The 18,545-nt window shown below is 33.3% G+C and overlaps 1 protein-coding gene across 10 annotated transcripts in view; it reads left to right on the top strand.

The window, feature by feature from the left end:
• Positions 1 to 18,545, top strand: part of CTNNA3 (catenin alpha 3) — a 1,350,411-nt gene that overhangs the window by 84,093 nt on the left and 1,247,773 nt on the right. The window contains exon 1 of one of the 10 annotated variants that reach the window (XM_074374089.1): positions 13,002 to 13,131. The exons of the other annotated variants lie outside the window; for them this stretch is intronic. Within the exon in view, the coding sequence (XP_074230190.1) occupies positions 13,101 to 13,131 (31 nt within the window). The 5' untranslated portion in view covers positions 13,002 to 13,100. Of the gene's footprint in view, positions 1 to 13,001; positions 13,132 to 18,545 lie in introns of those variants that run through there. 10 annotated transcript variants of the gene reach the window in all.

The raw sequence follows: 18,545 nt of genomic DNA, 5'->3' as shown, positions 1-18,545 counted from the left end.
GTGTAGCCTCTGGTTCTGTACAATAGAAATTTTTCCTAAGTCACAAAATTGGTTGTAGAGTATTTGGTTTTTTTTTTTTTTTTTTTTTTTTGTGGTTTATTGAGAATAACATATATGCAAAAAAGAGCACATGTTATCATGAACAACTCAATTCATTTTCATTGTGAACACACTAATGTAACCTCCACCCAGATCAAGAACATTACTAGAACCCTAGAAGCACCCTCTGTGCCTCCGACCAGTTACTACTCCCTCACCTCAAAGGTAACCATTATCCTGCTTATGATGTAGGTTAGTTTTTGTGCCTCTTTTAGGATTTCATATAAGTGAAATCATACAGTATGTAGTCTCAAGTCTGGCTTCTTTTGCGCAATGTTATGTTTGTAAGATCTTACCATGTAGTGGTTCATTTGTTTTCATTGATGAATAGATAATAATTACTTATCTGCTTTTACTGTTGATGGATATTTGAGTTGTTTCTAGTTTTTGGCTTTAATGTACATATTGGTACATTACTTTTGGTGCATGAATGTAGATGTTCCTTTTGGGTTTATACCTAGGAATGAAATTGCTGGGTCATAAGGTATGAACTCAGCTTTAATAGGTATTACCAAACAATTTTCCGGAGTGGATTTTCCAGTTGACAATCCATTAGTATGTATTAGAATTCCAGTTGTTCTACATTTTACTAACTTGGTATTAACAAATGTCAGTATTTTTAATTTAGATGTGTAGTGGTATCCCATTATAGTTTTAATTTGTTCTTAATATGATTCATTTGTTAGTTGTAGATATTAAAGTATCTTCTCATTTTCATTATTTTAAGTATTTTTGATATTCAGAAGTAATTTTCATAAATTCCAGTTAATCATTTTACTCTTTTATGGGTAGATATTTTTCTGTTTTGTTAAAAAAATTTTTTTGTCTATTGCAAAGTCAGGAAGATATCCTCTTATGTTGTCATCTAGAGGCGTTATTGTTTTACCTTTACAGTCTATCTGGAAATAAATTTTTATGAATGGTGTGAATTAGGGGTCATGATTCATTTTTTTTCTTATGGGAATTCAGTTGATCCAGTATTATTTAGATGCATATGAAAGTTTAATTGTTTCAGTACCATTTATTGAAAAGAAAATACACAACCCTATTCTTTTGAGGTTGAATCACTTTTACACCTTTGTTGAAAATCAGTTGACTGTATCTGTGTGAATCTACTTTGTTTTTCTTTTTGGGGGAAGGCAATTCGGTTTACTTATTTATATATCTTTTTTAGTGAAGGTGCTCAGGATTGAAACTAGAACCTCTTGCATGCTAAGCATGCACTCTACCACTGAACGATACCTTTCCCCTCTATATGAGTCTACTTTGGAATGCTCTTCTGTTCCATTGATTCACATGTCTGTCCTTCTAGCAATAACACACTGTCTTGATTACTATATATCATAGCAAGTAATGAAATAAAAATAATTTTGATTTGGTTATTCTAGGTCCCTTGCATTTCCATAAAATTTTTGGAATCAGCTTCTCAATTTTTATAAAAAAGCCTGCTGGGACTTTGGGATTAAATTGGATCTATAGATCAATTTTTGCTAAACTGACATTTTAATAGTAATGAGTCTTCTGATTAAAAAATGTGTAATTTATTTTTTTGATGATATTGTAAAGGGCACTTTAAAACATTTTAATTTTATGAGACTGACGCACTGCCTACTGCACTAAGGAAGCAGGTAAAACATTTTAATTTTAAATCTATCTTCAAATTCATGACAGTTTTCCCCTACCTTCTTCAGTCTATTTTTAAGTCCATCCATGAACTTTTCTTTTTAGTTATTATACATTTTTATTTCTTTAATTTTCATTTGTTTTTTTAAAAGTTTGTATTTCTATGGAAATAGAAATAGAAATAGATTTTATTTCTTTGATTTCTTTCCAAATTCTGGTTCTCTGCTGAAATTTCCATCTTGCCATTAATTTTTTTTGACCATCTCAATCAATTACAGTTAATTTCTGTATCTGACATGTTCAATATGTGGCTTTCCTGTAGGTTTGTTTCTATTGTCTGTTTTTTCTTTTGGTTTTTCAAGTATCTGATCTTGTCTCCTGGCACATTGGATAGTTTTTGATTGAATGCTAGGCATTGTATATGAAAAATTATAGGATTAATTATAAAGATTGTTCTATTTCTAGCTAGCCCTTCTGATATGGCATCTCAGAGGTCTCAATTGAAAGTATAGGATATTTAATAGGACATTTCCTTGTAGGCAGACTCAGAACTCCAATTTTATTTCTCTGACTTCCTGAAGTAGGGAAAAGTTTTTTGCTTAATATCTCATTCTTTCAGCTGCCATATTCTTTTGGCTTCTCTCTTGTTTAATCTATCTACCATTTGATTTCTTATAATCACATACCAAAAAATCAACTCCAGGTGAATTTAGGATCTAAACGTCAAAAAAAAAAAAAAAAATTAAAAACTCAGCAAAAATTGATGGTGAGTATTTTTAAGGCTTTGGGTATTAAACAGAATTTATTAAAGAAGAAGCAAAAATCTATAAAGAAAAGTCTGATGCATTCTATTATACTGAAATTAAGAACTTTCTTACATAAAAAAATTCTTAAAGAAAATGAAAAGACAATCTTGAAAAAGATATTGGCATAAGCACAATAAAGGATTAATAACAAGAACACATAAAGAACTCTTATAAACCAATAAAAAGAACAAAGGAAAAATGGGCATGCAAAGAATTTTATAGAAGAATAAATGTCAACAAAAATATAAAGAGATGTTCAACCTCATTAGTGTTCAGAGACATGCAAATGATATACCATTTTATGCAATTCAACTGGCAAAATTTTAAAAGTCTGGCATGTTAGAAAGACTTTGAAGCAATAGGATCTTTTATACATTGCTTGTGGGAATGTAAATTGGTGCAACTATTTTGAAAAACAGTTTTGGTATGTCACTTTTGTCAAATGTCAAAGTTCCATATATATATGGGTATGTTTCTGGACTCAAATCAGTTATATTTATGGTGTTGTTGGTGTGCAGAAATGTAGTTGTCTTTTTAAGACTGATACTTCTTGAGGTATTATCTCTGAAGTGAAACATTTGGATAGTAATTTTAAAAAAAGGATACATTTGAGACATGCAAACACGTATGGTCTGTTTCTTTGGGATCCTTATCATGATAGGATTAGAGTACTTCATTTGGCTTATGTTAGAAACAAATTTTACTGTGATACAGTATACAGCATTTGCTGTCCATACATGAAATTGCAAAGAACAAAGAATTGTTTTAACAGAGATATATATACTTTCTGTTTACAAACATTTAGGAATGTGTGCTGTTCTCAGGTCTTTACTTCTAAAATGCTACTTTTCCCCCAACATGTAAAAAGATACATACATATATATATATAGTATATATAGTGATTATATATAGTGATACATGGTCTATTGTGGTGAGTGGAATAGCTACACTTTGAGGTTTCTTTAACATCATGAACTGTCTTTTATAATAAATTCTAGGGATAAATAATAAACAAAGATATTATTAGTTTTGCTGTTTGAAAAAAAAGTAATAATCTGGTTTTAGCAAAATCTTAACAATTTGTCAGTCAAATCAGTTTTTTTCTTGTAATATTTAAAATAATAAAAATAGTTTTCTCATGCAAACTTTATCTTAGTTACCCATTACCTGCTTTATCTTAATAACTACCCATTTTTGTATTTCTAATAAAATAAAGTAAATATAAAAGTATGGGTCCCTTAATGTGTAAAGGGATAATTAAAGATTTCAAGAGTGTTCAGAGAAAGTTTAAGATTCAAATCTTTTGTATACTGCCCAGATAAACCAAGGTGCCTACACAGGTGGAGTACAGCACCTATCAATTCCCCATATATTTTGGTATGAATTATCTGGAGGTGGAATGTGTAGTCCAACACCAGTAGTCTTGGCAGTTATGCCCACCAGAGCCAGCAGTTGGAAACTGCTAAAATATTTCCTCATCTATTTTTGATTGTGAGCCTCTGATAAGGCCACCATGAGCCAACTGTAGGGCTAGGAAGACAAATGAGGAGCTTTTGAATCCATCCAGGGGCCCTCTAATTAACTATAGCTCTTCTTTTCAAATATGGGGCTATGGTATTTTATACTAAAAGAAATGCTATGCTATCTAGTCTACTAATGCAGGAGCCTCCCAACTAGCTGCATGTTTGTAAAGCTTAGGCCAGCGTCAGCTGACAACTTGCCCCACTTTGCATGAGTATTTCTAGCAGGGTGGATAATGTGGCTTGTAGCTAGGTGACTGTCTCCCTCCTCAGTGAGAAGTAAACAAGTAAAATGTACACATTCCCCTTGTGCATAACATATGTATTCAGGGTACTTTAAAAAGTTATCCTTCTTTCTACTTTTCCATAGTTCTTTATCTCCATGGTTTGCAAGGTCCTGTATTTACAGACTTTTTTCCCCCGGCAGGAATTAGGAATCAAGACTTACTATCATCCATATTAGTCAGAGAAAACAATTACTTCTAGAAATGATTATTCCTGGAAAATGGTATTTTGGAAGTGTAATTAGTCTTTCTATCAGAATACTTGAGTACTTACTTAAACAACAAATGCCATTATAGAATTTCCAATATTAAACCTTTAAAATATTACCTATTGCCTTCCTGATTATTCAGTGCATTCTTTTTGTTTTTTTTTTTCTTTTTTTTCTTTTTTTTTTTGGTACAAGGAAATAAATTATTTCCCAGGGAAATAGAGATTTAAAAGATTTACTGGTGTCCATTTTGGGTCACCTGAGTTGAAAGATCTTATCTTTTGAAATTCAGCTCTATGGAACATTCATTTATAAAAGAAAATAGCAGTTTACTTTTAGTTAACCATCCCTAGGTAACAGGTTAGTTCCATCCACTCTGCTCAACAACACTGCAGTTAGGACTTTGACAAAATGTTTGGTATTTACCACCACTTACTCATAGCCTATATATGGTTTCAAAGACAACAGCTGCTGCCTTGTAATTTCCATCTACTGCTATGTTGATGTTGTGTGTGGTTAACTGTTATTATATCTTAAGAGTGTTCTTAGATAAGCATAAAGTCACAAATACAATAATCTCTTCAACCAGCTGCAGTGTGCTTCAGGAGTTGCAGTGTGTTCATTCTTCATTAGAAAGGGGATGATGAACTCTTGTTCAAACACATTTTAACATGCATGCCTGGTGTCTTGTAGCTGGCAGAATGTTTATGGAAACACTTCCATTGAAGACTGATGAGCTAATTAGCTACACTGCTTGTAAACTACTAATTGCTGAAAAACACTCAACATGGCATCCCTTAGCATTCACCTGAAAAATCTGCAGCAGGCTTTTCTTTCTTTTTTTTAAATTGAAGTATAGTTGACTTACAGTATTATGTTAGTTTCAGGTATATGGCAAAGTGATTGTTATATGTACTTTTTAGATTATATTCCATTATAGGTTATTACAAGATATTGAATATAATTCCCAATGTTATACAGTAAATCTTTGTTAGTTACCTATTTTATGTGTAGTAGTTTGTATCTGTTAATCTCAGCAGCAAGCTTTTCTTACATTTGTACATAGTACATTTGATATTTTCAGCAAATTCTTCAATGTCTCTCATCTTGGAGTGCTGTGTAGGCAGTTTGGAAGTACTTAATGTGTGTGTGCAGCCTTCTCAATTTCAGTCACTTGATATGCTGGACCTATGACATACAGCTGGCTGATTTGAGAAATAACAGCAATGTCAACTTTGAAAGTAAAAGAAATTCTGTAAGCCACATACCATTTACTTTGATGTATAATTCAAAGACAGGAGCAAAGATTTAATGCATGTTAACAGATTGATTTGTAAGTGATGAGTCCTAGAAACTAAAATGTGGCCTGAAATCTCAGCTGGTAGAGTCTGAAATCAAAGGTGTGATTCATGTATTAGCCATGTCTTTGCTAGTGTGGCTAGAGAAATGTCATCACGATAGTTATTTCATAAATGTGTGCAAAGTTAACAAAGTATAATGCAGACAAGTGATCTAAAGTTTATGCTCATAGACGATAGGTCTGGATGTTATTGTTTTGTTGCATATTCTAGCGTTAAAGAGTGCATTAATTGGTTAGCAGTTTCTCAGGGTCAAGAATAAGAATCTTAGAATTTCTGTCCTTGATTTTTTCTTCTCATCTTTTTATTCCGCTTCAAAGGAAGTGGTGGTTCTTTTTCACTCTTTAAAACTAACCTTTCCAATCATTACCTGAATCCTAGCTCATCTCTTCTCCTCTCTTGAGAGACGTTTATTCTACAATTATCTTTTCTTTCTCTAGGTTGTTCATTCATATTCCTTTTCAATGTTTCTGTCTTCACACATATTGGCTTGCCCTTGCCTGATGATTGGCAAATGTTCAATAAAAATTCCATTTCCTTTGAGTCTATGTTCTTTTTAACTCCTAATGCTATTTTGCCTTATCCATTCTTCTGCTTTGACCTATTTATTGTTTAATCCAATGACTTTTGCACAATTTTAATTCTCTTCAACTCCTCTGCTGCATTTGGCATTTATTTTTTCACCTTGAAACTTTATCTTCTCGTTTAGGACGTTATACGCTAAATTATCCTAATACTTCTCCATACCCTCCTTCTTCTTCCTGTGGACTTCTATGTCTTGTCTCCTATGATTTTTCCTAAGCCTTAGACTTGGTCCTCTCTGTCCTTTCTTTTCTCCCTTTTTTTGTGGGACGGTCTTCATTCTCGTTACTTTAATTATAACTTTGTTTGCTGAGAACTTTCAGTTATTGTATAAAACTCCACTGATTGCTTTTCAGCCATTTTTCTACATTAACACATTGATAATCATGTTCAACTTACTCCCGCAAAAAGTGGTCATTCTTGGGGAATGTGTGATGCTCAACACACTAGTTGAAACTCCTCCCCTTATTCCCCAGTGGGGAGTGATACACACTGTGGTCAACACCTCTGCTCTAACCATTTACTTGGTGGTTCCATTTTGCTATTTTTGTATTTCCCTGTACTTATCATGTATAAGCTCGTCATCTTCTTTCACAAGTCCTTTACAAACTTCCGTATCTCTAGCATCATCTGACTTGAATTCTCAGCACATTTGACACAGCTAATTATTTTCTTCTTTCAAAAATACCCTGTTTCCTTGAATAATGGAGTGCCACACAGCCTTGATTTTCCCTCTTTATCTCTTTGGTTACTTCCTCTCAACTTCCTTTTTGGTTCATCATTTTTAAAAAGGTCATCCAATGTTGGAACTCCTCAGAGCCTCTCTCATTGCATAGGATGCATGGAAAGCGAAGTGGGAAATCAACTTGTGATTATAGATTTGGAATAGATTTTGGAGGTCCTTGAATAACAAGATAATGTTGGGGCATCAAAGCAAATTTTTCAGTCAGGCAGTGATAGGACTGTATTTGTGCTTTAGGAAGATTTATCTGGCATTAATACATAGAAGATAGAGAGGTTAAATCTCCATAGTGCATCTCTATTATTAATGATGACAACAAAAAACTATAATAATATTAGTATTTATGTGTCTCGATGAGATAGTACATATAAAGTGTTGATCACAGTAGTGGACACAGACATTAATACTTACTGATTATAACCAGGTGAAGTAGCTAATATTGCTAGCTCTGTTGTATAGTTGAGAAGACTCAAGTCTAGGAAGAAAAAAAGTGACTTGCCTAGGGTAACCCCTGTAGTTGGCAGAGTTTGGATTGCCTTTCATGATGCTATACCAAAGAAATATTTGTTGACTGTCTGGTAATTGTACATATGAATTTCCATTTGCTTTTTGCTGTCATTTAATATATTGTAGTCTTATCTCTCCAAATATCTTTGAAATTGCTTGAGGATAACCCTCTAGTACAACCTTAAACTGCTCCCTGGAAAATAATATTCCTGGAGATATTAAGAGCTCTTTCAGTTACAGAAATTTATAGAACTCTGGATTCAAATTTTAAAGCAGGGTTTTTTTGCCAAAGGATTTCTGTCCGTGCTTTAAAAATGCTAAGTTGTACTGTGAATCTCTAAGAGGGGAATAGATTACAGTCTTATAGATAGGTTAGGTTCCCTAGAAGCAGAACCTGAGATGGGGGTTCTTGTGGGAGTGATTTACTGAAGGAGTCCTCTCAAGTTCAGCTTATGACGGGGTGAAGGAAACAGGACAGGGCAGGGAAGAAGCTGAGCAAAGCTGAGCTAAAGCTGCACTGTGCATTGTGGCAAACACTAGCTACATGTAGCTGACTACTGACCACTTGAAATTCGAGTAGTGTGACTGAGGATCTGAATTCTTAATTATAATTTAAACTTTAAAAACTGATACTTGATTCAGTTATTAGGAAACTTTAAAATATGGATATATGAATTTACTTTTTATTGTTTTATTTTATTTTTAAAATTTTTTAAAGTCTTTTTTTTTTTTTTAAATAGAGGTACAGGAAATTGAACCCAGGACCTTGTCCATGCTAAGCACGTGCTCTACCACTGAGCTATATCCCTCCTTGTTGTGAATCTTCTTTTTAAACTGTGAACTTTATAAAATTTAAATATAGATCAACTATTTCTGATGAAAATTTAGTGTCTGAATTGAGATGTTTTGTAAGTGTAAAATGCATAATGGATTCCAAAGACTTCGTATGAAAAAATGTAAAGTATTTCATTAATAATTTTTATATTTATTGCATGTGGAAATGATGTATTTTATATATACTGGTGAAACAATATATAATTAAAAACTCACTTTACCTATTTCTTTTTACATTTTTAATGTTTAATTTTTTACTATTTACTTTAAAAATGTTTCTTAATGTTAATACTTTTTAAAAATGTGACTACCAAAATATTTTAAACCGTATATGTGACTGACATTAGTTTTCTATTGTGCAGTGCTAAGACAAAGTCTAACTCTGCCTGATCCCACAGGGAGCTCTGGAGAATGAATGGTACTGGAGTTGTCTCCCCTTGAGGCAAAGGAGCCATCCTTTTGTGTCCTAGGACCAGTTAGTCATTGTGTAGTGGCCACTCTTATCTTATCCACCTCAAGTCATGACTTCCAAGCTTAATGTAGTTTTGAATAGTTGGGAGATTCTTTCATAACCTTGACCACAGGTTTGCTATGTGCTATACTGGATTTGATTAAAGACGACTATTCAGTGAATAAGTCTTAAAGGATGGAAGTCATCAAACTCCAATGGTTTTTCCATGTAATATTTTATTACTTATGTATCTGTCTTTCTTGGGCATGAAACTCATTACACAAAAAAGGCAATATTTTGCATAGCTCTGTTGATGCTTGTTTCTGAGTTACCTGAGTGCTAGACAGCTGTCAATAATTTTGATTTCTCCTGAAAAAGCCTTCTGGCTTATGTGTCCCAAGGAGAATATTATGATTAAAAGCTCTGCTGCTCTTTTATGCCTTCTGGATCAATTGTAATTATCATAAAGCTATTAGGAATTAGTATACAGATAGTGATGGGGTTGGGATAGAATCAATTCATTGATATTCAAGAAAAGAGAAAAAGCCCAGTAAAAAAATAATTTTCAGAGGCAGAGATAAAATTCCTTTGTTTCTTATCCTCATTTGTAAGCAGGCAGTCTGGCCAGAAAAGGAAGCAAGTTTAAGTGATGCATGGAGAAGGCAACTGATAAGGCTTGGGGTACACAAAAGACAACATTCCATAGCTTCTGTCTTCTCTTTTCACCCTCTTGAGATCAGACCATGAGATGGAGAACAGGTACAATTCTTCCTATTTTATGTAAAGAGATATAATCGGGTAAATATTACCTGGAATGTTGTAGAACTCTTAAAAAATCATTTCAGAAACATTTGTTAAAAATTGAAAAAAAGAACAAAACATTGGTATGTGAAATGAAGAGAGAATGTTAGATTATAGGCTAAAGAAAATCAGCTATTAGATAAGAAATTCTAATGGCAGTTTTTTTTTTTTTGCTAGCTACTAGATATATTAGCCGAACTAAATATACACTGTACTCTGTATCAAATACTTAGTATTTCATTAAAAAAATTATGATCTCTGACTTCAAAGAACTTAAAGTAATGAAACTTTAAATAACTGATTCTGGGACACAAAGGTTGGCTTCCTTGCCTCAGGGGAGATGATTCTGATGCCATTCATTCTCCAGAGTTTCCTGTGGGATCAGGCAGAGATAGACTTTAGCTCAGTACTGTCCAATGGAAAACTAATGTGAGCCACATATATAATTTAAAATATTTTTAAGGAAAGTTTTAAGAAATTAACTGAGAAAATTATAGAGGTGAACGAGTTCAAGATGTTATAGTACCTTTAAATTTGAGTGTTAAGAGAGCACATAATAGTGTGAAATTGTTATAATGAAGAGACTTAACTGATAATTGTTTCAAGAGTAGTTGAACTTCGATGCAGCTCTATAAAAATTTTGGAGAAAAATATATACATCATAAAAAATCAAATAATACAGAAGAGTTAATGATGAAAAACAACAATCTTCTGTCTTGCTTTTTGCTACTTTCAGTCCCACACCCCAGAGAAAATCTCCTTTTCTTCCGGTCCCATGCCCTAGAGGAAGCCTTTTTGATTTTAGATCTTCTGGTAGTTACTCTATAACTTTAAATTGTATGATTATAACTCTTTTCATTTACTTATGAACTTAAGTCATTATCCATTTACTCCTTTTTATGAAATGTAACAATTTGTTCATCTATACCACCTCTTTAACCTCACCCTTTCTTCCTTCTAATGTTTGATAGTTTGATAGTATTTTAAGTTGTACTATTTTATCACCCTTTCATAGTCCATCACCTCTAATCAGTATTCTGATTTTCCTTTGTGTATGGTAAGAGTAACAGCACCCATTCTATTCCCTGTCTTTACTTCTACATTCCACCATTAATCTCTTACTTTTTGTCACTTCTCATTTTGCTCTTACATTGTCAAGATTATTAACATTTTAATTCTGATATTTAACCATAACAAAGTCATCTGCATTTGTTCATTAGTTGATAGTAAAAGTTGAAAACCAATTAACAACTTTAATGTTATTGTGACTTTAAACATTTTATTCACTACTTGATAAAGCAGTATGCTAAAATTGTATCTCCTTCTTCAAGGTCCAATGTCACAAACCCTGGGCCAATCCAAAGGGAATGATTCTGGATCAAGGTCAAGAGGATTTTCTTTTCAATTGCTTAAGATTATGCTACCATTTGGTCTGGTTCCTACTTTATTTATTTATTTATTTATTTATTTATTTATTTATTTATTTATTTATTTATTTATTTATTGTTTTCTCTGGAGATTCTGCATCTCTTTACCACATTCCCATATCACATTCTAAATTTTAAAAGTTTACTCTTTCTTTCAATCCTAATAGTTGCTTCATGGAATCCTCCTTTTTGTTTTTTTCCACAGAGACAGCCCTTCAGAAACCCCATGTATTTCTTTTAATAATGTATTGATTTGGTCATCATCTCCAGACTTCTCTAGGTTAGCACACCATGTCCTTTACCCCACATTATTTCCCTTTCTGGCATTCTCCCTCTTTCTTGCCACAAAACAGCTGTGAACTTCTTTCTTTGCGTGTCCAAATAAGTAGGGCTTTACCCTGGGTTCAGTAACACACTGGATGTTTCATTTCTTCCCAGTTGATTTCTTCAATTTCTTTGGATGAAAATACTACCCCCCCCCCCCGCCACCTTTTATGATTGCTGAGCTGCCTGTTTTGCAAATAGCAAAAGAGAAAGGGGCAGGGAGCACAGCATTTTATATAAAGGAACTCAATCACTCCAGTTTTCATTCCACTGTTCACTTCTGCCCTATGTCATACCTCCAAGCCAGAACCTCTGGTTTCCAACAGGCAGAATGATTTCACTATTCTCTGCAGACTCCTCATAGCATATTTTAGACTATAGGTTTCTCTTCTTGTTTTCATCTGTCAAATTCGTCCATCAGCTCTCCATCTTCTAGCAGGCACTCGACTGCTGTTGACTCCTGTTAGCAATCTTCCTATGTTTTTATTCCTTTTTTTGCACTTTTCAATTTCAGTCTCAGTGGTCTGGAAAAAGACCTGGTTAAATGAGAGTGCTTAGGGTGCCTTCTTGAAAGAACTAATGGACCCAATGAACCTCCCAGTTGAGGGAGCGGTCTAAGCCAAGGTAGTTAATAAGGTTAACAGGAATATAGTAAATAGTTTACCTGAAATAGAGAAGTAATTAAGTGAACCTAAATAATTTAGGGCTTGCTGATTTGGAATTGAACCCACCTTGAAACAGAAAAGATTGCATTTGATACCTAGGGATCAGGGAACAGCTGTAAATTCTTAAGCAGTTGAGTGTTGTTATAAATATAGTATAGCGCTACGTTTAATTATTAAAAAGCATGAAACTCTGAAGGCCATTTTCTGGGCAGGTTTCTATTAAAAATAAACAGTTCTTTACTTTTACATTTTTGGTTTAATTTCAAGCATTGAGCTTGAGAGTTATTTGATCCAAGTAAATAGATGAATAATTTAAAGTACCTGGGAATTTATTTAACTGTTAAATAGTCATATATAACAAATAATGAGAAGAGGCAATATTGTGTAGTGGTTAAGATCTTCCCCTACGTCTTCTGCTATAATTGTTGTATTAAATCTAAAGTTTTTAGTTCCATGAATGACATGTGGTGAACTATTAATAACTGGTAATTTTTGTAATAATGCTTTCTTATAGTCATCTAATTTCTTGCTTTTCAAAACACGTTGACATATATCAATTGCATGATCTTTATCAATGGCATGATCTTTATAACAATCTCTGTGAGGAAATAGGATAGATATTAATATCCTAATTTTATGAGTCATAGAGTTGAGAAAGAGAGAGAGAAATATGTCAAATATCACAGAATTCTTTAGTTTAAATGCTTTAAGCAGTATTACAATTTTGATAGATACTGGGGATTGATTCACCTACCTGTTCCAGTCCCTTTCTAGTGTGCCCGCCAGTACTGAAGAGCTTGGAAAAATAAAAGCTACATTTCCCAGGCTCTCTTGCAGCTGGAAATGTGGCCCAGACTTTGCCAAAAATATGCATACCAGTGAGACTTGGAGGGATGAAGGTAAGCAACATGAGAGTGGCCACAAAGAGAACAAAGCTCTTCTTCCAGGCTAGTGGCAGAAGCATTTCATTCTTTTGGGGTGGTCCTGGCAGAGGTTCTCGTCTGGTTCCTAGTAGTATCAGTATTAAATGTTGGGTTGTGGCAGTAGTGCGGTTTCCACTAAATCAGAACTGTGGTGGTGTTGAAAAATTTTCTTGGTTGACTTTGTTCCTAAGTAGCATTCAAACCTGCCTTTTCCAGGCCTTGTGGAAGTTCTGTAAATAACCTATAACAAATTACTTTCCCTTTAAATTAGCTAGAGTGGATTCTGTTCTTTCCAGCTATGATTCCCGTCAGGTACATATGCCAAGACTAGATTTGTCTCTTAAGAGCATACTCACATTAATTAAGATCATGAAGCTAAAATGTAAAATCAGAACCATTTAAAAATTTATAATGAAAAATAAAGTTACTATGCAGAACAAAATACAATTACATAATCAGTATGTTTTCTCATTGTAAACACACCAGTATTGGGAACCTAAATAATAACCAGAAGATTGCTTAGTGAGCATGGAAATAGAACAAAGGAAGCAGGATAAATTGAATATTTAATGGTATAAAGTTGAAAATCATCATGTTAATCAATCATTTCTATGGTGATAATCTTACCAATGGGGTTATAGTATTTAAAGTTTATTATATAAAGCTCTTACTCTGTTGGAAAGTATTTAGGTGGCTATCACCAACTTTTGTGATTTTCTGTTTTCCATGGCTGACACAATCCCTTTTTAATTCGCAGTGTTTTTGTTTAGACATGCTAATATTTTTAATCAATTTGTAGTCAAGGTTAGTCACTGTCTGCAGCCTGGAATCCATTCTGATTCCTAAGATGATTGCTTATTTGACCCTGCCAATATAATTCATCACTATCACGTTCTTGAATGTAAGAAGAAAATTCCTTTGTCTTTTGGGTATATCGCTCCTCTAATCCATTGTATGTGATGACTGCAGAGTTTAATTCCCTGAGAGTAATTTTTCTATTTTGTGTTTTCAAATGCCATTCCTCAAATACTGCTAATTAGAAAATTAGGTCTCTTAACATTGCAGACTGCTGTTATTTCTCCCACACCAATGTAAGACACTGGGCTAGAGACTCTGATCTAATTAATATAGTATTTTAAGAGGATTGTAAAATGATCAGGTTTAGCTGGTCACCCAAAGGTGTTCTTTGAGAATCTGAGCCTTTTAGCTCATTTCTAACAAAAGAGGTATTAAGAGAGGCTGGATTGACTTCAAAATATCTGTGATATTGTACCAGTGAATATGTATAAACCTAGGTAAAATGAATTGAATTTCTTATGTAATAAAATATTATGAAATGTAAGTCTAAGGGATTTAGTTACAAAGAATTTTAGGAGCTAGTGTGTCTGAGGGCCTGAGGGATCATTATGGAAAGAAAGGAGTTAGTGAAGTTACTTGAAGAGCAAGTTCTTTATAGCAAAACTGTCTTTATCACACACATACCCACCCATCCACACAACACATTAGTATCATGCTTAAACTGTAATCATGGTTATATGACAAAACCATGAGGCACAGTAGTGTCCCCAAATCAGAGAAAATTTAGTTTCACAGAACAAGAGAAGTTCCTGGCAGGTTAAGAGAATGAGTGCTAAAGAAAATGGGGTTAAAAAAGGGCTGGAGAAAAAAAATTTTAATGAAGACTCTTTTTAAAAGTAGTATTGCATGAACATTGCAATGAATTATTCTTAATTGGCTCATGGATATAGCCAGTCTGGGTCTAACCACTAACAACTAGGAAAAAACTATAAGAAACTATGAAATTTGGAATGGTTGTACTTAAATATGCATGAATGCATAACATCAAATTAATCTTTGAATTGTTAATTGTATTCTTGAATGTTTATTCTTATCCTTTTATCTGTTCTAGCACATTACAGGATGGTATTTACTTCTTCCTTTTGTTATCTTTTTGATGCTAGAGGCTCTCAATGAGATTTACTATTTTATCTTCCTCACCAAATATTCACAATTTATAGTGGTAATCCAAAAGAAGGAATTGGCAACTTTTCCCCCTCCTACTTGCTTCACTTTTTCTCCCCTACATTCCAAAACTTTTCTTTGCTTTGTTTGGCCAATATTTTTGACTTCTCTTTTCTTCTTTAGCCTATGGAATTTACCTAGGTCAGTAAATATTGATTTATCATCCCTGGAGGGAGCATTTGGAACTGAGTCACTATTGATAATCTGCTGGCTATGAATATTTAAACCTTTAAAATTGTGTGGCTTGTAGCAAGGTATTCATGATGGACACTGACAGAAAATTTTGCTGAAGTTCCACAGTTAGGAAATTGTTCTGGAAGATCCATGGGAATAACTTTGATTTTGACATCATAAATCTTCACATAAAAATATAGAAAATATTAATACAGCAGTAAGAACATTTTTGCCTTTTAAGAACTCTGTGTTTAGCTAGTACTTTTCTCTGGGGACTAAAGGCTTTCACTTGTTTTCCCTGTTGTGTTGCCTTAATCTCTGTGTTTGCATAATAGAAACATTGAAAAATCATATGACTCGCTCAGAATTTCATGGAAATTTAGTGGACAAGCTAGGTGAATTGACTGTTGATCTTGCAATACAGTTCTTCACTATTATGCTTTGGAGGTGAGAAGAAAATTCATAACTCCTTAGGGTATCACACTGGGAGCATTATTTGGACTTGGCTGAACTTTCTTCAGGGAGCCATTTTACAGAGGCATATGGAAAATTCCTAAGATGCTAAAATTATTAGATATATCAATATTGTAGCCAAAAGAATACTGACGATTAGCAATGTTGAGCATCTTTTCATGTGCTTGTTGGCACCTGTATATCTTCTTTGGAAAAATGTCTATTCAGGTTCTTTGCCCACTTTTATATCAAGTTGTTCATTTTTTTGATGTTGAGTTGTATGAGTTTTTGAATATTTTGGATATTAACCCCTTTATTGGATATATCTTCTGCAAATATCATATCTGATTCAATAGGTGACTTTTTCATTTTTTGATAGTTTCCTTCACTGTGCAAAAGCTTTTTAATTTGATGTAGTCTTATTTATCTTTGCTTTTGTTTCCCTTGCCTGAGGAGACATGTCCAAAAAATATTACTAAGATTGGTGTCAAAGAGCTTATTGCCTATGTTTTCATCTAAAAGCTGAATGGTTTTAGCTGAATTAAGTCTTTAATCCATTTTGAGTTTATTTTTTGAGCATGGTGTAAGAATATAGTCCAGTTTGATTCTTTTTCTTGTTGCTTTTCAGTTTTTCTAACACTATTTATTGAAGAGTTTTTCCACTGTAAATTCTTGCTTCTTTTGTCATAGATTAATTTTCCATATAATTGTGGGTTAATTTCTGGACTTTCTATTCTGTTCCATTGATCTATGTGTCTGTTTTTGTGCTGGTGCTATACTGTTTTGATTACTGTGGATTTGTAATATAATTTGAATTCAGGGTGCATGATTCTTTTGGCTTTGTTCTTTCTCAGGATTGTTTTGGATATTTGGGAGACTTTTGTGTTTCTATACAGATTTTAGAATTATTTGTTCTAGTTCTAAATGCCATTGGTATTTTGATAGAAATTGCATTCAATCTGTAGATTGCCTTGGTTAGTATGGTCATTTTAACAATATTAATTCTTCCAGTCCATGACCATGGTATATTTTTCCATCTGTTTGTATCCTCCTCAGTTTCTTCCACCAGTATCTTATAGTTTTCTGAGTATAGATCTTCTACCTCCTTAGTTAGATTTATTCTAGGTATTTTATTCTTTTTAATGTGATTATAAATGGGATTGTTTTCTTAATTTCTCTTTTTGATAATTTATTGTTAGTATATAGGAATGTGACAGATTTCCATGTTTTCTCTCTCTCTTTTAATGCTGGCCATTCTCACAGGTGTGAGGTGCTATCTCCTTGTTGTTTTGATTTGCATTTTCCTGATGACTAGTGATGTCGAGCATCTTTTCATGTACCTGTTTTCATGTATCTGTATGTCTTCTCTGGAAAAATGTCTATTCAGTTCATCTGCCCAACTTTTAATTGGATTGTCTGTGTCTTTTTTAGTGATCTGTATGAGTTCTTCATATATTTTGGATATTAAGCCTTGATCAGATTATGATTTACAAGTATTTTCTCCCTTTCTTGAGGTTGTCTTTTCATTCTGTTGTTGGACTTCTTTGCTTTGCAAAGCTTTTTAGTTTGAAATAATCCCACTTGTTTATTTATGCTGTTTTTGCCTTTACTTTTGGTGTCAAATCGAAAAAATTATTGCCAAGGCGAAAGTCAAAGAGTTTACTGCCTATGTTTTCTTCTAGGAGTTTTATGGTTTCAGGTTCAAGACTTTAAATCCATTTTGAGTTGATTTTTGTGTATGGTGTAAGATAGCAGTCCAGTTTCATTCTTTTGCATGTGTCCATCCAGTTTTTCCAAAACCATTTGTTGAAGAGACTGTCCTTTCCCCATTATATATTCTTGGCTCAGTTGGTGTAGATTAATTGACCATGGGTTTATCTCTGGGCTCTTTATTCAGTACCATTGATCTGTGTGTTTATTTTTATCTTGATACCATACTGTCTTGATTACTATAGTTTTGTAATATAGTTTGATATCAGGAAGTGTGAATGAATGGATGATGAATTGTGTCAAATTCTCTTGCTGCATTTGTTGAGATGATCATATGATTTTTATTCTTTATTTTGTTAATGTGGTATATCACATCAATTAATTTGTGGATGTTGAACCATCCTTGCATCCCTGGAATAAATCTTACTTGACCATGGTGTATGATTGTTTTAAAGTATTACTGAATTCAGTTTACTAATGTTTTGTTGAGTATTTTAACCTCTAGTTCATCTGGGATATTGGCTGTCATTTATCTTCTTGTATGTGTTTGTCTGGTTTTGGTATCAGTGTAATTCTAGCCTGGAAAAATATGGCCTTTGTAAAATAAAATACTGGCCTTTGGAAGTGTTTCCTTTTCTTCTTCTCCTTCTTCTCCTTCTTCTCCTTCTTCTCCTTCTTCTTCTCCTTCTTCTTCTCCTTCTTCTCCTTCTTCTTCTTCTTCTTCTTCTTCTTCTTCTTCTTCTTCTTCTTCTTCTTCTTCTTCTTCTTCTTCTTCTTCTTCTTCTTCTTCTTCTTCTTCTTCTTCTTCTTCTTCTTCTTCTTCTTCTTTCTTCTTCTTCTTCTTTCTTCTTCTTTCTTCTTCTTCTTCTTCTTCTTCTTTCTTCTTTCTTCTTTCTTCTTCTTCTTCTTTCTTCTTTCTTCTTCTTCTTCTTCTTCTTCTTCTTCTTCTTCTTCTTCTTCTTCTTCTTCTTCTTCTTCTTCTTCTTCTTCTTCTTCTTCTTCTTCTTCTTCTTCTTCTTCTTCTTCTTCTT

This window comes from Camelus bactrianus, chromosome 11 (genome assembly GCF_048773025.1).
Source record: "Camelus bactrianus isolate YW-2024 breed Bactrian camel chromosome 11, ASM4877302v1, whole genome shotgun sequence".
Lineage (NCBI taxonomy): Eukaryota > Metazoa > Chordata > Mammalia > Artiodactyla > Camelidae > Camelus > Camelus bactrianus.
The sequence above is the reverse complement of the archived record's forward strand: the minus strand, read 5'-3'. Positions and strand labels throughout refer to the sequence as shown.